At 39.9% G+C, this 22,190-nt stretch overlaps 1 protein-coding gene across 2 annotated transcripts in view; it reads left to right on the forward strand.

Moving 5' to 3' along the window:
* Positions 1-21,421, forward strand: part of RTN1 (reticulon 1) — a 216,779-nt gene extending 195,358 nt beyond the window's left edge. For both annotated transcript variants that reach the window (XM_055304544.1, XM_055304545.1), the window contains 6 exons: positions 11,675-11,882; positions 14,551-14,689; positions 16,111-16,180; positions 16,701-16,747; positions 16,833-16,891; positions 20,608-21,421. In XM_055304544.1, the coding sequence (XP_055160519.1) occupies positions 11,675-11,882; positions 14,551-14,689; positions 16,111-16,180; positions 16,701-16,747; positions 16,833-16,891; positions 20,608-20,650 (566 nt within the window). In that variant the 3' untranslated portion in view covers positions 20,651-21,421. The remainder of the gene's footprint in view (positions 1-11,674; positions 11,883-14,550; positions 14,690-16,110; positions 16,181-16,700; positions 16,748-16,832; positions 16,892-20,607) is intronic.
* The last annotated feature ends 769 nt before the right edge of the window (positions 21,422-22,190 follow it).

The following is a 22,190-nucleotide window of genomic DNA, read 5'->3' on the forward strand; positions in this document are numbered from 1 at the left end:
ATAGATACCACTGTACTTGACAAATTTACCTGACAGGATGCTTGATAGACTAAGTGGATGCTTGTCAGGTATTTGGGGCCACTGGTCCACTCCCACTTAACTGTGTTGCAGCATTCTGTAGTTACAGCTTTCCCAGTGTGGAAAATATTAATGAAGGGCAAAACCGTTTCCGGAGAATATAACTTAAAAGTATTTCTGGTGTTTTACAAAATAGAATATTTTACACCAGTGCTCTGTGGAACAACTGTTTATGGTGGTCCATTCTGAAAAGTGCTAGTTGTAAAACAGCCAACATCCCAGAATACACAGGAAAAAAATGTCTGTTTTAGTGGCAGAAATGGAAAGAAATGCTAGTATTACGAAGTTGGCATATGGTAAAGATAATACTTATATAAAGGCAGGCCAATACAACCTTTTATCACACACCTTTTATTTGGATTCAATCTCATTAAAATACTGTACAAATATAACATAAGTATTACACTTGCAAACTCCCTCTCTGGAGATTCTAATGAGATCCAGTGGGGAAACTGGCTTAGCTGAGGATCTGGGGTTTTTGTTTTTGTTTTTTGTTTTTGTTTTTTTAGAGAAAGTGAGAGAGTGCTTGAGCATGAGTGGGTAGGAGAGGTGTGGGGGGCAATGGGGAGCAGCAGAGGGAGAGAAAGAGAGAGAATCGTAAGCAGATACCATACTGAGCATGGAGCCCCAGTATGGGGCTCTATACTAGGACCCTGAGATCATGACCTGAGCCGAAATCAAGAATCAGGCACTTAACCAACTGAGCCACCCAGGTGCTCCTGGGACTTATTTTTTTTTTTTTTAATGAAAGACAACTCTCATTATACAGATAATATACCAAATACAAGTAGTTATGACTCCATTGAAAAATGAAACTCTACTTTTTCACAATGCATGATTATTTTCAAGAGAATCTTTATAAGGGAAAATTCCAAAGTTTAGGGAGATAATAATGGCTTTATTCTTTTTCTAAAAGGTACATACACATTATGTAAATTTCCATTTGTTCAGAGAGGTTCAAATGAAAGCCACAAATCGCCCAAAGTCCTACCACCTAGAGTTAATCAGCATTAATATTTGCTGAATATTGTCCATTATCTCCATGCCATGTAATGTGAAGCTAGAGGACTCCGTTGGCAACAAAAACAGCTTTTATAAAACAAGATTGTATATGTCTCAAAAAGTATTTGAAGTAATTTAATGGAAGAAACTGACATGAAACTGAAATTGCTGAACTTCAGATACGTTTCTTTACTGTATGAGCTATTCCTTCCTAAAATTAAGAAAAAGTCTATGGTAAACATCAATAGATCAGGATAATTTTTTTACTTTCATGCTTTGGTTTTAGATTGTACAAATGGACTCTCTGCAGGGTCTAAGTTTTTTTTCTTAGAGATCCATCATGGGTGAGAAAGGTTGACAAAAATGATAATCTAAATCCACATCTTCAAATCTATGATTTTTCTTAGATTTCCATGAATTTTTATTTCATTTAAAAACCCAGTAATATTCCTGGGGGGTCCCTGAGTGGCTCAGCGGTTTGGCGCCTGCCTTTGGCCCAGGGCGCGATCCTGGAGTCCTGGGATCGAGTCCCGTGTTGGGCTCCCAGCATGGAGCCTGCTTCTCCCGCCTCCTGTGTCTCTGCCTCTCTCTCTCTCTCTCTCTCTCTCTCTCTCTCTCTCTCTCTGTGTGTGTGTGTGTGTGTCTATCATGGATAAAAATAAATAAATAAATCTTTTAAAAAAGCCAATAATATTCCTGATACTATATGATTAAATCATTAGGATGATGATAGATCCTTATTGCATCCTAATGAAAAGGCCCTTCCTTCTTATTTTGAAAAGGTTTCTCTTTCCCTTTTTCTACCTCTCCCTCTCTCCTTTGCTTTCTCTCTCTCTTTCCCTGACTCCTCCTCTCCCATTTCCTCTTTATATTTGAAATTATATTTCTTATTCAATTCTCTTTCATCTCTAGGCTAGTTAATATATTTGGGAACAGAATCTGTGCAGTAATTGATGTATTTTAAATTACCTTATAGTAGAATTAAATGTTAAAATTCACTGAATCCAGCAAACTAAAGCTAATGTAGGTGGATAACTTCCAGAATATCGCCTCTCTTTTTGGAAATAATTAAATGTACATCACCACAAAATTTCCCATCCTTCTCAACCTGATCTCCTAAGGTGTGTACACATTTGGCCATGTATTAATATTTACATATTGTTACCTTTCCAGTTCTTATGAAAGTACACACAACCATTCAAAAAAATGATTGCCTTATAATTAAACTCAAAGTTTGAAAGCTAAGAATTTGACATTAATAATTCTTTGAAATCTTTTACCTAGATGACAATTAATAATTACACTAAAACCTTGGTCATTGTAAATGTATTTCAATTTGTAGCATATATTTTTAAATAAGATAAGAAATTTGTGGGGCACCTGGGTCACTCAGTTGACTGAGCATCTACCTCTTGATTTCAGCTCAGATATCATGATCTCAGAGTGGTGAGATCAAGCCTTGTGTAGAGCTTCACACTTGGCATGGAGTCTGCTTGAGATTCTCTCTCTCCCTCTCCCTCTGCCCCTCTCCCTGCTCATGCATGCTCCCTCTCTAAAATAAATACATACATAAAATCTTTATAAAATAAAAAAAATGTGTTAGAAGTTTTAGAACTTTGCAGTATAGAGTTCTATGTTCTCCAAATATGTTTAAGCTATATTTTTAAGTTAAATCTAAGTAAGGTTGCCTTATAATTCAAGCATTACTTACAAGCTCTTTGCCCAAACTGATGTTAATTCTGAAGATATGAAAAGTACAAATGCAACAAGTTTTAATTTTTAGACTTTATTACAGTTCTATCCATTAAGCAATTAACATGTCTTGCTTTCAAAAACATTTTACCAAACTGCAGACCCAATATAGTAGGTCAAGAAGGACGTGATGATTTATTGAATTGAACAGGGTACAATGAGAGATCATTCCTTTTCCCTATCCTTTTAGATCAAGAAACATTTTATCATTGTGGTCTTGGTCAAAAAATTTTAAATATATCCAGTTTTTATAAAGAAGCAATAGTCTGTCTACCTCCATGGTTCTTTTCTATTCCAATACAATGATGGATTTTAAGGTGTGATCCAGACAAGATTTTGTGGCTAATTATGATGGACTACCACCAACCAAACCAAATGAACAGTTTTTTTTTATTTTGATCAAGCCAGAAAGCTTAAAAAACAGAAATCACATAAGGAGATCCATTGTTTAATGCTTTGCACATCTTTATGTGTGTTTCCCTCAGCCACCACATGCTTGAAGCCTATCTCTCTTTCCATATGGCCATCTCTACCTTTGATGCCAGTGCCCTGTGGAGACCCCTCCAAATGAGCCCACTTGCTAAAAGATTTAGCAGGAGCAGCTGGCCACACTGTCTTAGATACTGGGCCCTGCTGTTTCATTTCCTGGCCTGGTCCCCCCTTTCAAGGTGACCACTGGCCTAAGCCCCGTTGCGTTAATTTCATAGCACAGAGAGAATGCAGTCCCCAGTGGTTAGAACTAGCATGTGGATTAAATGCTGTGCTCTTTTTCTGTCCATACAGAACACCAGGTGTAATGGATCTCCTCCTTCAAAATATCCACAGAATTACATAAACATCTAGAAATAAGAGTGTCGGCATTTTTTCTTGACAGTCATATTGGCTGCATTCAAGTGGTGAAAAGGAAGGCCTGGAAATGTATTGTAAATGTATTCATCTGAAGGTGAATCTTATTGCAGGGAATCACTGCAGATGTCTTATGAACAAAATTCCCTTCCAGCAGTCTCCCCCGCGCCCCCCTCCGCCAAACCTGGGCTCAGGGCCCCTGGATTAACATTTAAAGTTTAAATTTATGTAGGAGATTGTTTCATGGCAAAGGAAACTCATGGAGTAGTTGACTAGGAGATGTCATCTTTGTGCATGTTTATAGTTTTGTTTTTTATTACATCGATTCCCATCATGTTTCTCCATTTTGGTGGCAAAATGAGGGAAAATGAAGGTAGAGAAAGCTGCTACTGTTTCCTCTTGTTAACATTCTTGTGGTGATATTTTGTTGGCCCCCTGAAAATCAGAGAAACTGGCCATCACTGCTTTGGACGCTGGGCTGTAAAGAACGGAGGTTTTTCAAGCCTCTCATTCTTTTCAGAAGTTAGTCAAGTATTGTAGTCAATTAGTGGAAGCTTACTGAAAAGTAAGCTAGAGTCAACAGCATATCATTTTTCAGCAATCTTTTTGATGAAACACTGGTGTTATATATAAAAACAGGATTTTCTCACTTGGCCTTTTATGAAGTAGCCGTCACTGGTCACATAGCAAGTGGTACAATGCTGCCTGAGATCTCTACTGGACCAAAATGAAATATAAATAAATACTTTTAGGAATATGGTGCAATAATGCAAATGATCATGCACAGTTTATTCCCATTTCATATTATCCACCTGTACTACATTTTGCCTTGTAATAAAATATGAATAATTGCACCACTGTCTTTCAGTTCGTACATTTTTCTGAATACTGCTCCACTATTGGATCATATAATTGAATACATTTAAGATGATTTCCTAGGGCACCTAGGTGGCTCAGTGATTGAGTGTCTGCCTTTGGCTCAGGTTGTGATCCTAGTGTCCTGGGATCGAATCCCATATCGGGCTCCCCGTGGGGAGCCTGCTTCTCCCTCTGCCTGTGTCTCTGCCTCTCTGTCTGTGTCTCTCATGAAAAAATAAATAAAATCTTTTTAAAAAATAAAATGTTTTCCTAAACCAAAAAATTTTGGACAGCAGCATATGGCTTTCTGTCTAGAAATTTTACATAGCATTTCATTTCCAGTTAGACATTAAATCAAACCTTGGATCACTTCTATTTTTCTCTACTGTCCTTGATTGGATTATGGAAATAAGGGTAGCAGTGATTTCTGCATTTGAAATCAGCATTCTTCAAGTCTGCCAAATCTGCCAGGTCAGCCTTGACTGAGTTAGTTCCAGGTGAGCCCCAGGCAGGCTCCCACCTGTGGTCTGGGTACTGTGATGAGATCACCAAACCCAGTCCATTTTTGCAATTTATAGGGCGCACTGATCTCTCATTTCAAAGCCAATGGGTTGTTCCTTGGTTTTTAGCAAAGTAACTTCAGTTTTTATAATTGGCAAAGCAGTAGTAATTTACCTGCCTTTGTGAGGATGCTTGGCGAGTATATACTCAGGTGTCTAAGGTCTCATGTGACTTTTCTGCATTAGAAGGATATTAAAGGAAGAGAAATCTGTCTATATTTTGTTGTACCCAAAGACTACTGGGGTTAATTTATTGCAGTTATGGAGTTACTTATATTTTTTTACTTGGGTTTTAAGGAAACTTTATTCAAATATCCATTTTTCTGGATAAGCTACTATAAAGCTTCCTACACAAGTTTACATCACTCTGAGCAAAATTAAAATGTGAAAAATCATCATTTACACAGCAGATTGGAACACAGAAATTCTTCTCTCTTCTTTGATCACACTTTACCACTTCCTACCCTTCCCGCTGAATCATCGTGGGCCATTTGCTGTCACTCTGACCACACACAGCCATTGCCATTCTCCCAGCCCATGAGCTCCCAACAGTATTGGCTGCCTGTCATTCCCAGCCTGAGCCCAAGTTGTTCATTTTGACTCTGTCCTCTTGGATCTTCGACTCCTCTAACCGTGATGCTTGTGCAAGTTCATGGCCCTGGCTCACTCAGCTCCTCTGTCTACTGCTTGGAAAACCAAGCCCCTAAACCTATTGACTGGATCCACTAGTGATCCTTGACTTTAACCAAACCCTCCTTACTTTCTGGCAGCCCTTATATTGCTTCCTTTTTGACATACTGTATTTTTCTAGATCAGCACTGTCCAATAGAATTATAATGTGAGCCACTAACTAGAAATCTTAAATTTTCTAGTAGCTTCCTCATTAAAAAGTAGTAAGAAACAGGTGAAATTAATTTGATAATATATTTAATCCAACATATGCAGAGTATTAGCCTTTTAACATAAAAAATCAACAAAGTTTTAATGAGGTACTCTACATCCCTTTTTTTGGGACTGATTCTGAAATCTGAGAAGTAGCTTACACTACAGCATATCTCATTTGGGACTAGTGCGCAGTAGTTACATCACTACTGTACTGAACAAGGCAGGTTCGGACCTTTCCTAATCTCTTAAAGCCCTACCTTTATCATCCTCAGTCTCAAGAAGACCTCCTAACTCATTTTCCAGGATTTGAGTAAATCTACCTCAAGCCACTTCCAGCCACTTTAATTGTTCCTTTTCCAGCTCACCCATATGTTCCCAAAATGCCTCTCCCTCTTTACCCACTTTTTTCATATCCCCCTTCATATTCTACCCGCCCCCCCCCAAAAAAACTATGACTAATCCCACCCTTTCTCCCTTCCTCTGAGACTTTGCTCCATCAAATCTCTCTCTTTCCAGAATCTTCACTCCTCCCTTTCCATTAATATCTCCAGGCTTTGCTTAACCTAAAGGTCTGCTTTTGCTGCTACTTGCCCAAACACTATTGTATTTGCCATCTTTTTTATTACTTAGAACTTCCCACCATTTATCCAACCCTTTGCAATATGGTCTCCATCCTCACTACTGATACTATTCTCTGCCAAGTTAGAAATGACCTTTCAGCCTCCAAACCCAGGGTCCTTTCTCAGTTATCATTTCCCTTGTTATGTCTTCAGCATCCTTCACTGTAGTCTACTCCTGTGTCCTGGAAGGTTTCCTTCTTCTTGACTGCTGTAGCCTACACTGTTAGGGTCCCCACTCTGACACTCAGTTGGGACTCTTTTGATAAGCTCCTCTTACTCCTTTGAGTCTGAAACTATGGTTTCATCCTCAGTTGCATTTCTTAGTCTCTCCTTTCTTGGAGGTTTCCTCCACTCTCATGGTCTCAATCATCCTTTCTCCTCAGAATATACCCCAGTGGAAATATTCAGCCCTCTTTACTAAATTTCAGTCTTGCATTTCCAATTTCCTACTGTACCTATGCATCTCAATGTCACTAGGCTATGATATTACTGGCCATTTAACTCAGGGCTACTGGGACAAAGCCTGAAAAAAAAAAAACCCAAATCATTTGATTTCTCAACTTCAAAAAATTTAGGAAGTATTATAATGGTCAGCTTCATCTCACCTGTAATCCCTATGTCAACACTGTCCTAGATTGTGTCAAAATGCTTTGATGTCATCATGTTAGAACCTGGAGGTTTAAAAGCAAGCATTCAAGTTATCCTCAACCATCTCACCCTCCAATTTCCTGTTTTTGTCAGGAAAACAGTGATACTAATCAGTCACCCAGTTTTGAAATGTTGCCTTCACCCTTAATTAGCTCTTCCTCTTTTCTCCCACGGCTAATTAGTCACCATTCTTGTTGACTAATCCTTCATAATATTTCCCTTTATCCACTCCATCTCCTTAACAAATTGTTCGCTACATTCACAAACCGTCCCACGTCCTCTTTCATCGATTCCGGCACTATCCCTTCCTTGAACTCAACTTTTGCCACCTCCGACAACACAAAACATATTGGCAGTGATTCAGCATTTTTAGAGTAAATGTCAGTCTTCCCAGCTAGATCTTAAGTTCCTTAAAAGCAGGAACAGAATTTTATGATCTCTTCATTCCTGGTTTTACTAAATGAATAGAAGACCAATAACCGTTTCCTGTTGATAATGGCTCGTTTTCACTTAGAAACTTGCCCTTTAAACATCGAGCTCTGAAAGCAGATTTAAATAAATCAGGTTACCGAAATTAATTTTGCATGCTTTGGGGAACATTCGACCTATAACCACATATCTGAGAGAGGCAACTGTATTGTCTTGGAGGAAGCATCAAACTTAAGAGTTTGATCTTGCTTCTCCCATTAACTAGTCAGTAGACAGTTTTCTTAACTTGTAGCTTCTTCACGTGTTATATACCTATCCAATGGAGTTAATTGTGAAGTTTAAATGAGGTAATATCTGAAAGTGCTTTGAACATTTCAGAATCTATGTAAATAGATTACTGTATCACAAAGTACTCAGAATTAACTTCCCATTGATATTGTAAGATGAATCTTTTGATAACCTCCTCAACAGAAACCTCGGCAATCTTAACACATTGAGTGAAACACCTGTTGTGTAATGACTACACCAAACTAATGTTTAGTTGACCATCCACACTCTCTGCCCATAGTTTCTGCTCATGAAGCTCCTACCTAGTACGTGCCATTCTCAGGCTGTTTGAACAGGCATCCAGAGGTTCAGAGGACTTTTCTAGAGGGCACACCATTTTTAACAAGTGTTAAGGAACTTAAGTGGGGGTTCACTTGGTAGCAGCACATTTTATGTTTTCTTTGCCTGAAAACTTCCCTCAGGGTCCCCCATGACCCTTCACATCATTTCAGATGTGGGTAAGCACTAAGGATTGCCCTCTTTAGCAAAAATCATGCTGTCTTATCATGTATTTGTTTCTAAATGCATCTGCCATGTGAATCTGTGGGTGTCATAAAGCAGATTACAACTTACTCATGTGTGGCTTTTCTTTTTTCAAAAAAAAAAAAAAACCCAATTCATTGATTTTGATATCCGCAGAACCTAGCACAAAACCTGGTGCTTAAAAAAAGTTCTTGCTCAATAAATATTGAATAAATGAACAAATGGGAAGGGGGAAGAGGCAACATTGCAGATAATGGTGATGTTTTAGTCTTTTTATTTTCCTACTGCCCCCCTCCACCTTCCCCTACATGAAACAGAATAAATGCTAGGAGGCTCCAGTTTCCCAGGGGCCTTTAGCTGGTCTGGACTTAGGCGTAAGCTTACCTCAATTTGTTGCTCCAAATCCACTTAACCCCAGGGAGCACTGGGCTTCTGTGGAGATCCCTTCTGCTCCCACTTCTGTCACCTATGCTAAGAGGCCCAGTGGTTTCTTGTGTCACATCTTCCAAAAGGTCCCTCTTGTCTGCCTGGAAAGGATTATTACCTTGGTGCTCTGTTCTCAGCAAACTCTTCTAAAACAAAAATCATTTGGTGAGCTCATTTATATTTTGTGGTTAACGATAAGCAAATCATTAATGCATTATCCCCTTCTCAGATCTTTGCAATAAAGAAAAATATTTAAAAAAAAAAGGTAAATATAAAGATAAAAAGGATTAATCTAAAGGACTGAAATTCTGGGGCGCCTAGGTGGTTCAGATGGTTGAGCATCTGCCTTCAGCTCGAGCCCCATGTCGTGCTCCCTGCCTGGCGGGGAGTCTGCTTCTCTCTATGCCCCTCACTCTGCTTATGCTTTCTCTCTCAAATGAATACATTTTGTAAAAAGTAAAACAAAAATAAAGAACTGAATTTCTAATAGTAGAATGTCAGTCTGTGAGTGACTGGGGAAGGGAGAAGAGGCTTTATAGCAGTAGTGCTTTTCCTTTTGCCCCTGGAAACCTACTTGTAGAACCAGCTCACTCAAAAGAGAAAAAAATCTTTGTTTCACACCAAAACAATGCTTGTGATTCTCTCCTCTGCTTCCTATGCAAAAGTGTTGTAAGAGAAAAAGGACAAATTTTTGCCAAACAAAATGGCAGACTCCTACAATCTTGTGTGTTAATGTCATTGGTGGACCCACTAGGTGAGGAGTAGGTGGGGATGGATGAGAGATCAGCTCCAAAGTAAATTATCTCTCCAGCTTCAGATTTCTGAGGTATCCTCAGCCTGTTTTAAGAGAGCCCTCACCCCACCCCTTAAGTCCCTGATTTACTCTCCAGCCATCCTGAGGTCCGCAATACTCCTTATATCCCCTCTATAGCATTAGAGGCTTGTCACAGCCTATGTGATCTTTTCAATACTGTTCCTTCAGCTAGTTACATACCTGTGTATGACGGGAGCAGCCCTCTGCTCTCTTCAGTCTGGTCACCTTCGTTTTCCTCTGAACAGATGACTAGTATCTAATTCTGTAAACCAGATGCCTCCAGGTACACTGCACATGAAGCTGGCAGTGTAAGCAACTGCCATTTTAATTTGGTTGTAAGATGGGAAATTTGTCTTATTTTCTTTCTGAAAATGTATTATAAACGTTTTATAAAGACCATTTGTGGGCAGCCCCAGTGACCCTGAGCGCCTTCAGCTCAGGGTGTGATCCTGGAGACCAGGGATTGAGTCCTGCGTCGGGCTCCCTGCATGGAGACTGCTTCTCCCTCTGCCTGTGTTTTTCCCTCTCTCTCTCTCTCTCTCTGTCTCTCTGTCTCTTATGAATAAATAAATAAAAATCTTAAAAAAAAAAGACCATTTGTTGCAACAACATGGATGGACGTTGAGGCCATTATACTAAATGAAATAAGTCAGACAGAGAAAGACAAATATGGTATGATCTCCTTTATAAGTAGAATCTAAAATAGCTGAATTTGTAGAAACAGGAGAATGGTGGTTCCTGGGGTTAGAGGGTGGGGGAACTGGGGAGATGCTTTTGGTCAAAGGGTACGAACTTGCAAAATAAATTTTGGAGACTTAATGCAGCATAGTGATTATGGCCAACAATATCGTATTATAAACTTCAAAGTTGCTAAGAGACTTGATCCTAAATGTCCTCACCACAAAAGAAATGATAATTATGTGCTATGACAAATTTAATGCTCTGGTGGCAATCATATTACAATATATAAATATATCCAATCAACATGTCATGCACCTTAAACTTACACCATGTTATATGTCAATTATATCTTAATATAAAAAACACTTGTGACTTGCCTCACTGGAGAATGAATTTGCATACATTCTTCAGCAAGACTTCTATGCCTTTTTCATACTCTGGTGGCTGGAATATTGAAAATACTGACATTTTGTATCATATTTGGTCTTTTGAACTCAATTTTTTTATTTCTAAGTGAAAGAGGGAAATAACTAAATGAGAAATACGATACAGATTTTAAAGCTGAATTCCAGATTTTTTAAGTCACAAAATGTGAGCAAATAGATTATGCTGTACAAGAGGGTTTAATCCAAATGGCAGCTCCAGGGATTTGTGAGACAGCTACTAACTTTTCAGTTTTGCTTGTTTTGAAGGTGGGCCATATCTTTACTCAGAAACCTTTAGCTTTGGCTAGGTCTCTGGACCCACTGCCATGCTTCTGAAGGTACCACTTCTCCAGAACCTCTGCTTCCATCATAGCTGTCCCTTTTCAGCAGTGGGAACCTTTGTATGACTGAGGTACACATCTCTAGGCCACCACTGAGGCATGAAGTTTGTCAGTAGGGCATCAAGATGCACACAATCCATGCCATCCAAAGGAACAGAACCCGTACTTCTGGGTCCTCTGCACTTTCAGTTTTGTTTCAAAGTCACAGATGGTATAGCCCAGTGAGACACACTCACAGAGGTATAGTCTCTGGAGATTCAACAGCCTTATCTGTGAATTTATGAACTACCCTCAGGGATGGAAAAAGTCCTCTAAAACAAAATACAATGACAGTAAGTGCCCTGGCCGAAGCCCTGTGTCTACTCACTTGTGTTTGAGACTCCAGAGGCCAGGTGAGGACCTGTAGTGACCACGGCTTTGGGATGAGCCCCGTGGCAGCCCCCAGCAGCACTGCCCATATTAAGAGTGTGTGTATGTGGGTTTTGTCTCCTCCCCACAGCTATTGACCTGCTCTACTGGCGGGACATCAAGCAGACCGGGATCGTGTTCGGGAGCTTCCTGCTGCTGCTCTTCTCCCTGACCCAGTTCAGCGTCGTGAGCGTCGTGGCCTACCTGGCCCTGGCCGCACTCTCGGCCACCATCAGTTTCCGCATCTACAAGTCTGTTTTACAAGCGGTGCAGAAAACCGACGAGGGCCACCCTTTCAAGTGAGTGTCCCAGCCAGACCAGCCCTTGCCCAGCCTCTCTCAAAACTTCTTCCCTCTGACTCTGGTTCAGCTCCTGGGCATTTGTGTGATGTGTCTCTGGGAACTGACCCCTCAGAGTCTCTCAAATGCCCTTTTATTAGCTGATATTGCTGGTGAATTCCTAAACCAAGCTCAGTTATGCCTATTGTAACACTTAGTGCTGTAATGAGTTTTTACATTTTCATTGCTACTAGCAAATTAATATGCATATTTAACATAAATGTATATTATTAATATTTTATATTTAATTACCACTAGTAATCATAATCCATCATATGTGTACAGTGTTTTATAATTTAAGGAGAGGTCAACATTTAATCCTCCCAACCCTGGAAGAAGACAGAGCAGTGTAATCCCTCTTTATAGGTGGGAAAAATTGAGACTCTGAGAAGTAAAGTGACTTGCCCAAGGTCACGTGACTAGTAACTAGCACAGAGTCAGAACTAGGGTGTTTGGATTTTTATTTCTATGGTCTCTGGAAGCTTAATACCGAAGGGCCAACTTTCTGAGGGGTGCAAGGTTTATGAATAGTCTTATAATGTACCCTTCTCTGCATTTTTATCCTGGGAAGTCTGACTAAAATGAACATTGAAGAGGAATGTTTTGTTTTGTTTTTTATTTTATTTAAATTCAATTAATTAACATATAGTGTATTATTAGTTTCAGAGGTAGGGTTTAGTGATTCATCAGTTGTGAAGAGGGATTTTTTTTTTTTTTAAGGCTATATACTGAGGCAGCCCAGGTGGCTCAGCGGTTTAGTGCTGCCTTCAGCCCAGGGTGTGATCCTGGAGACTTGGGATCGAGTCCCACATCAGGCTCCCTGCATGGAACCTGCTTCTCCCTCTGCCTGTGTCTCTGCCTCTCTCTGTGTCCCTCATGAATAAATAAATAAAATCTTTTTTTTTAAAGGCTATATACTAAGAAGATGAAACGGGGCAGAGGGAGGTAATAGCACTGCCAGCTGCATGCCACCCAACTCCACCCCAATTATCTCCCAACTCTGGCATTTCAGCACTGGCAATCAGAATTACCCTCTCCTTTGGGGCTGGCACCAGAGTGCAAGCTGAGGTATCCTCCATTCCTATAATGGAGGGACAGTTCCGAGTCCTTGATGGGCATTGTAGATGCTGCTGCAGATGGCTTCTGAGCCAGACCCAGTCATTTGCCAGGATGCTTCTGCATCCTCCGTGGCTCACCCTCACCCATGAGCTTATGAAGGCCTTAGGGCACCAGGCTCTTAAAAGGGGAAAAGATGCCTGTGTTACAGGGACTTATTGACAGAAGGGGAAAACACTGTGTACCAGACCTCCCTTCCCAGACTCTGTTCCTGGCCTCGGTCTTAAACTGTTACAGTCCGAGGATTCTTGCCCTCGGGATGTAGTCGGCCTTCTTCTAATGCAGAGTTAGTGGGTCTTCTAGGCTATAACTTGGCTGGACAAGTTCCCACCCCGAAGGCGAGAGAAGCAGAGAAGCAGAGTGTCTTCATACCGGGGTTATTCCATGCCTATTTCAGGGGCCCCAGCCTGTGACCAGGGTTCACATGTTCAGAGTCCTGCTCTGCCCCAGCCTCTACCCTCAGCCATCCAAGGAAAGCTGGTGTCTTCCACGTTCTTGGCCTCCAAGACTGTCACATTCAATTAGCTCAATTACTTTATCTTCCTGTAGGAGACAAATTTAAAATAAAAAACTCTCCTTTGGCTGAGTTGTCTTTATCGGTAAAAGGAATATCTGACTCAGACTATATTTTGGATCAAAACTTACTATCTAGACAAATCAACATTTCTCTATTTTTTTCCTAAAGAGTAGGAAAGCCGTAAGACTTCAGTGTAATCTCCGAAATCCAAATCAAATGCTACTTTACTTTTTTTGGTCTCAGTTCACAGAGTTAGGTAACACTGTAAGAACTCTAGAAATATCCTCTAGGTACACAACGTGGTGCTGTCTTAAAACAGAAGAGAGAAAGGGAAGGAGGAAGGAAGGATGCACCCATGGTGGGCAGCGTGGCCAAACAAGAAGATGGACTATTTGAGGAGCCTGGTTTTTATACCCATAATCACATGTCACATTTTGAACAAATGAAAAATGTAGTCACTAAAAATATTGCTCTTAGTAGAAACAGTGAGCTTTTGAATATGGCCTAGGTCACTGGAGTTTTCAGGGCTCTCTACATAAAACCTGGAAGTATTTTCCCAAATTTTCGGCAATGAACAATGATTGGCAGCTAGGATTTTCAGGTACCTCAGTTACTTAAAAAGATAATACATCTCCATGCAGCCAACAAGAAATGAAGACTTTCACAACTACCTAGTGGGCCAGTGATGTAGGGAGGATACATCAAATGAGCTGATTTTAGACTGACTTTTCTCTGGCTGTGGCCAATTGCTCTGTATTATCAGCTCACCCATAATGCTATCTTGGGGACACAGAAATAGTCATAGCACACCACTAACAGCCATAATTCCCAGGTTCCCCATTGTCCTGGCAGTGGGTGTGTATGGTGCCCTACAGCCCCCTGGCTGGTATAAAGCCCCCAGAGTTGACCCGGTGGTTGTCAGAGCGGGAGAAAGAAAACTCAGCTGTTTGGAGATTACCTCTGATGGGGCTTTCTGTGGGGATGGTTTATTGGCAGGACCTACTTGGAGCTCGAGATAACGCTTTCTCAGGAGCAGATCCAGAAGTACACGGACTGCCTGCAGTTCTATGTGAACAATACACTGAAGGAACTGAGGAGGCTCTTCCTTGTCCAGGACCTGGTGGATTCCTTAAAAGTATGATTGCTTATGCCATTCACTTGGCAGTCTTGAGTTTCTTTTTCCCCAAAGGTATACTGTAAACCACCACAAAATGGTGAATAAAAAGCAATTGCTGGTTACATTCAAGAATCAGAAAACTTCCAGCTGTATAGTCCCGAGCACTCATCCAGTCCAATCCCCTCGTTTTACACCTGCCAAAACTGTGGCTCAGAGAGGCTAAGACATTTGCCTGAGATTGCCCAGTGAGTCACTGGCAAAGTCGGGATCAAACAGAGGGTCACACAGCTTCTAATTCTGTACTTTTTACAACATGCTAGGTTGTTTGTCCTTACCATTTTAAATTCCTCAGCCAATTTCCTAAAATTAATTTAAAAAAAAATCTAGCTTGGGGATTGTGAAAAACATATATGCTTTCTTTGTTAAACACTGGCCTCTGCTAACAGTGAGCTGTCCATGTATCCTTATGTGATGTGGGCCGTGAGACTGAGCCTCCGAAGCAGAAGACCATGGGCCCCTGGGTGCTACTCCTGGCACTCTCATTGAACTTACCAGGTTTTTTTGAACAAGCAGCTTTTCCCATCAGGCAGTGTATGTATAAGACTGAAGTCAGTCAGTCATGGTACGGCAGGGCCGGAATGAGGTTGTTATGTGTTCCCAGGATGCTTTGTACATACTGGGCAGGGGTCTTTTAGCAGGGACTCCCAGCAAGTGTCTGAGGAGGGCTAGAAGCAAAAGTACCTAACATGGCTTTGACCCTCAAGATGCTTTCCTGGAATAACATCTTTCCAGGTAATGACTAAAGAGAGACTCAGGGAGATTGTAATTACCTACCCAAGGACTTTTAAAGTGATGTTTCTATTTGTAGAATAATAATGGGCTAGAGCAGAGGTCAGCAGTTCTTATTTGCAAAGGACCACGTGGCAAATACTTTAGGCTTCACATGCCTAAATCTCTGTCCCAGCTACTTAGCTTGCCATCATAGTAGGAAAGCAACCAAACACAATGCATAAATGAATGACTGTGGCTGTGTGCCAGTAAAACTCTATTTACAAACACTGAAAATTGCATTTCATATCATTTTTACATGTCACAAAATGTTATTCTTGCTTTGATTTTATTTGACCATTTAAAGATATAAAATTCATGCTTAACTCATGGGCCCATAGAACATAGGCCAAGGGCCATAGTTTGCTGATCCCTACCTTATTATTTCATTGGATCCTTCAAATCTTATAACAAAGAGATCCAAAGGGCTCTCAGAGAAGTAAAGATTAGATTCTCTTTCAGTAATTCTGTGATGAGCTTTACATGTTTACATTTTCTACTGAAACCACGGAGTATTTTCCCTCAAATTTTAATCTAAAAAAGTCAATGAAATAAGACTCTCATCTGTCACAAATGACTTTAGAAGCTCTGATAATCATTTTGTTGTTTAGTTTGCAGTCCTGATGTGGCTCCTGACTTATGTTGGCGCTCTCTTCAATGGGCTGACCCTGCTGCTCATGGGTAAGGACAGATGAGTACGTTATGTCTTTCTTCACACGCTCTGTGAGCATAAAGCTTCTTAGGCTATTAGCCGTGAGTTTGTTGTCATAGATTCCTAGGAACAGACACCACATAGTACAGGGCATTTTCCTGACCATCACAGTTCAACTAAAGAGTATAATATATATTACACATTAATAATGAATTTCTTAGTCTGAAGCATTTTTTTTCTCTTTAAGCACGACTCATTTTATTTGGTTTCCAATCAATATCTGTCTGCAATAGGCAGTTAGAGATAAAAACTCATTTTCATCATGGGAGGGTATAGTCCATCCTCATTCCAGGAATCATAGCTTAATATCTGTAAGATACTCAGCATCCCTTTATTTTCCTTATGGACTGCCCTGCCATCTTTTAGTTAAACTGCTAGCTACTATAAAATAATGGTATAAATCACATAATTGCATAAAAACATATCTAAAAGCTTATTCTCACTCTTAACTCTCGGAATTTTAATACTGTGTTTGCTTTTTCATCCCAGCTGTGGTTTCAATGTTTACTCTACCTGTAGTGTATGTTAAGCACCAGGTAAGTCCTGTGTGATGTCCAATATTCATCTTAAATTTTGACCTTGTGACCTTTGGATTTGCTCATGATTTCTTACTCTTCGTAGGCACAGATTGACCAATATCTGGGACTTGTGAGGACTCACATAAATGCTGTTGTGGCGAAGTAAGTTACAAGTGCAATTCCTAAAAAGGAGAGACTGTCTTAGGCAGGCATTTGTGTGGATTCGATAGGGGTAATAAAAGGATAATAAAATAGTAACTTCATTTATGATCACTCACTTATTTAAGTCTTGTATGCACTCCTTTCCCAATCATATTACTTCAGAAAATAGGTATACATTTTAAAACTCTCAATTAAATAAAACTTTAAGTGGTTTACTTTGGGTATTGTGATGCATGAGCATTAATGAATAAATAACATTAAGCTCTGGGGACTAGCTCATGTCCAAGAACAAAATGGGCTTGAAGGAAATAAGGAAGCCTAATTCAGAAAACTAAAATTAATTTATAACAGTTTAATTGAAATAAAAACAAGCAAGTTAACATTTTCAACAATAAATACCACTGATTTTATAAACCATTGAAATTGTTTATACAACTTGAAAAATTTTTTAAATCTGTAACAGCTGTTATGATTCTATTACATCATTTTGACTCAACAAGTGTGTGTTTATTGACTTAATTAACACCATTGCTTTTTTTTTTGACATTTTTGGGTTTTTTTTCCTTTTTTTTTTTAATTTTTTTATTTATTTACTATAGTCATACAGAGAGAGAGAGAGAGGGGCAGAGACACAGGCAGAGGGAGAAGCAGGCTCCATACACCAGGAGCCTGACGTGGGATTCAATCCCGGGTCTCCAGGATCGCGCCCTGGGCCAAAGGCAGGCGCCAAACTGCTGCGCCACCCAGGGATCCCCAACACCATTGCTTTTTAAACCTGAGTCTTCAATAGACTCTACTTTATGGTCATTTTATATATCAGGAGATAAAAATTGCAGTTGTGAGTAGCCACAGCTAACATAGACATTAATCTTAGTTTTCCATAACTCTTAAGTTAGTGTTTGTAAGTATCTCTTCAACTAAAAATGATAGTTTTTATTTACGTTGTCATTTTATTAACAATTTTGTTTTCATCAAAAGCTGACCTAGGCTCCAACCAGAAATACATTCCACAGAAGGGCTAGACTTTATGAACACAAACTCCCTCTCATAATCTTAGACTCATGTGGCTGGACCCAGGTGGTGGTCAGAAGAGAGGGGTAGCATTTTAGCCAAATACATCTAAAACAAAACAAACAAATAAAACAACCACTTTAAAGTTCTACTGGTATCTGATTTGCATATTATCAGTTCTGATTCTCTCCTAAAGTATATAAAAATTTTTGGTTTTTACTGTGTACTGTTCATATTCTTCCTCTTAAATTCATGGTGAACTTGGATCTAGATCTGATCTACAACATACTTCAAAATGCCGAAATTATCACCTTGGACCCAAATGCAGCTAATACCTCCATGAAAATCCACATATTGAAGATAAAGTATTCATTATTTTGTATGGAGAAGTATCAGCATGGTATAGTATGAAAGTTGGTGGTGCCAAGACTGGGGAACCTGTTAAAGACCCTAGTTCCCAGGTTCTTAAAACAGACATGTAAAATTAGAATTTCTAGGATTGGGGACCTGGAATCCACTCTTTAAGGAAGTCCCCAGGTGACTTTTTGGCAATGAAAGCTGTGTTTTAGGGAACTATAGCAACACCAGAGCAGGAGAACACCAAAACACCAGAACAGGAGCTTAGAAACTAGAAGATAGAAATCCTAGTCCCAAGTTGTCCAATACTTAGTTTGGGGATCTCGAGCAAATCATATCTATTAATTTTATTTCATTGATTGGTCTGTTTGTCCCAAAAAAAAGGCATCCCTGTGATGTTCCAGGTACTGCATGTAATAGGCACAGAGGGTATAAAGATGAATGAGATGGTCCCCACCCTAGTACAGCTCTCAGCCTCTTTTCTTTACAGAACTGTAAAGAAATAAGTATGAGACAGTATAAGAACTACAGTGTAGTTGTATAAAATGTTAAGGTCAGGGAGATAAATAACTGTTCCTACCTAGAGAGATAATGGAAATGACATTAAATCCTCACTAACATGAAGGCCTTTTGTTTTAGTTCAGGCTGCTATAGCATAGTACCATAGACCAAGTGGCTTATAAACAACACAAATTTATTTCTGACAGTTCTGGAGCCTGGAAGTCCAGGATCAGAGTGCCAACATGGTCATGGTCAGGGCTGTCTTCCAGGTTATAGACTTCTCGCTGTGTCCTCACATGGTAGAAATGGAAGGGAGCTCTCTGAGGTGTCTTTTACAGGATACTAATCCTATTCATGAAGGCTCCCTCATGACCTAATAACTTCTGAAAGGCCTCACTTCCTAATACCAACACAGTGGGGGTTAAGTTTCAACAAATGAATTTGGAACGGGAGGGCACAAACTTTGGGTCTAGAGCGGCCCTGGAGGATGAGTGACCATTCATCATGTGGGTGATGAGGGGAAAGACATTGCAGGAAGAAGAAATAATATAAGCAGAGGCAGAAGCATGAAAGTGTAGGTCAGGTAGGAAACAATGAGTCAACCAGTATGTCTAAAGCTTAAATGAGTAGAAAGATCAACTGGAAAGAGTCTAGAGAGGCTGAGGTCAAGTGTTGAATGCTCTAAGGCATGACTCTGACCCAATGGGAAATGGCCAGCCCCTGATATTTTAAGCCCGGGTGATGTAATCAGAGCTGTGTTTTATATAGAACACTATGACAATCTAATGGGAGGAGAATTGAACAGGAGAGTGGAGACCTGGCGGTCAGAGTGGCTAGGAGGCTATCATAGTTCACCAAAAGTGATAAGGGTATAGGCCTACTAAAGTGAAGAAAAAGGAGAGAAGACAAAGAACATACAGTGTATGTACATACATGTACAATGCAATCGTTAAATTAAAATTGGGAACCAAGGCTGTGAAAAGGAATAGAAAATGTACCCATGAGAACTACTCTGGTTTCTGTAACTGAGCTTTATTCGGATTTGGCTCTGAGCGTCTTGGTAACTAGAACAAAAAGATAAACCAGGTTAAGTTGCATAGATCTTATTATCAGAGAGGAGGGAACCAAGAAGTTCTTTGAGAAAACCTGTTTTGGCTGACACTAAATTTTGAAGGAAATTTCTTGGTAGAATCTTACCTCTAAGCCTCCTACGCCTCTGAAATTCTGACTCCATGTTAGAATAATCCCCAGCAGAACTCACATCATTTTGCTAAATAGTTAAGAACATGATCTTGGAATCAGGCTAGTTTGAGTCCATTTCTGGCATCTTTAGCTATAGGAGTTCACCATAAATGTTATTTGACTCTGTGAACCTGTTTCTTTATTTGCACACTGGGAATGTTAATACTTAACACTTAACGGTTTCTGGGGATTGAACGAGATAAGGTCTGTAAAGTACTCTGACTTGGATATGAGACACACTCAATAAATATTGGGCATCCTCCTCCTCCTTATTGTCCTGTTATTGCCTGGAGATCTGTTGAAGAGGAGTGTGACAGAAAGTCCTAGACTAGGTCTGGAGATCTCAGTGCCACTATGAACTCTGTGCAGAGTAGATGGATGGAGCCTGTCCTGTTCATTTCTGGGTCTCAGTTCGATATGCAGAAATGTGTCTCTATTGCTGCATAGAAATGTGTTCATAGACATTCCTACTTTACTATTGTAGCTTTTATAATATGAAGCTATTTGGTCAGCTAGCTCATTAAAGCAACAACACATAATGAAGTCACAGAATGATTTCATTAACAACACTTGTGGCTTACTGTTTTTTGATATTGTCTTTTTAGGATTCAGGCTAAAATCCCAGGCGCTAAAAGGCATGCTGAGTAAATCGATGTCCCACCGGGGATTGGACACAAACCAGAATGTCTGGAGTGGTAACAGCTCTTCTTACGTGTTACTGCAAATTGATTGTTTCTCCCCCCAATACCGTAATCTTAGAGACAAACTTTAAAACAGCTGTTTTTAGGCTGTTCCTGTACTCTTAGGATATTTGAGTCACTTGTGTCAAGCACTAAAGTATAGAGAAAAGTGTATTAGATGTGGTTTTAATTTTGTGTTGCTAAAAAAAAGTGCATGATGGTGAGAGCCCAACTTATTTTCTCTTCTTCGGTGTTCTCCTCCTCCTCTCTGCAATGCTTCTGTAGCTTCTAATGTCCCCTGTGGCTAGGCCTTTCCCGCCGAGTGCACCAATGCCGTAGTGGAAACCGCTTATATGTCCTTGGGTTGCTGGTTGGATTCATCTTTAATAACAATATATAGAAATGTAGACTGATGTTTTAGTGTTTTTCCAACACACAACATAAAACTAAAAACAGTCGACCGTACTTCTGGTAATCAGTTTTGTATAACTTAAAATAATTAAATAAATGAATAACCCCTCCCCCTCAAAAAAAAAAAAACATGCAGTACTTTTGTTGTGTGGGACTGACAGGCTGATTCACATGTATGGTAAAAAAAAAAAAAAGTACCAGCATGTTAACTTTATTACAATTTGTATTACTTTCTCTGTAGTTCCTAATGGACTTAATTATGGACTCTGGATATTTGCACTTATGTACTTGATACTGAATGCATAAATAAATGTTACTAAATGTAAAACCTTCTCCTTCTCTTCTTGTGGTATTACCAGAAAATGCAAAAATTCTAAGAGACATTCTTCCCAGGACAGGCTAGGAAGCCTGAGACCAAGAACTCACTTTTTTTTTTGTTTTTTGTGTATTTTTTTTATTGGAGTTCGATTTGCCAACATATAGTATAACACCCAGTGCTCATCCCATCAAGTGCCCCCGTCAGTGCCCATCACCCAGTCACCCCATTCCTCTGCCCACCTCCCCTTCCACTACCCCTTGCAAGAACTCACTTTGTTCCTGTCTCCAGGAGCACATGGTGCAACCCCAACTTGGCATATGCTCCTTTGGGTTATTGATAGAAGTCAATGAAAAGTATAAGACTGGAAAACAACTCTTCATGCTATACTCTGTGGGATTGATGCAGATGTTTTAAATTGTTTTTTAACAACTTGAAAGTGTTAGAAATCCTCCCATAAACCTCTTATAATATGCAACAATGTATTTGCTATGAAGTCACTCTTTTGGTAATTATTTCTTGAGCACCAACTATGTGCCAAGCCCTGAGAATAGGGCTGGGAATAAGACACATCCTGCCATCACCAAGACAGACCTTCTTTTATTTTATTTTATTTATTCATGAGAGACACAGAGAGAGACAGGCAGAGACATAGGAAGAGGGAGAAGCAGGCTTTCTGCAGGGAGCCTGATGCAGGACTCAGTTTCAGGACCCCAGGATCATGATCTGAGCCAAAGGCAGATGCTCAACCACTGAGCTACCCAGGTGCCCCCACCAACAC

Source organism: Nyctereutes procyonoides, unplaced genomic scaffold (genome assembly GCF_905146905.1).
Source record: "Nyctereutes procyonoides isolate TBG_1078 unplaced genomic scaffold, NYPRO_anot_genome, whole genome shotgun sequence".
In the NCBI taxonomy this organism is placed as follows: domain Eukaryota; kingdom Metazoa; phylum Chordata; class Mammalia; order Carnivora; family Canidae; genus Nyctereutes; species Nyctereutes procyonoides.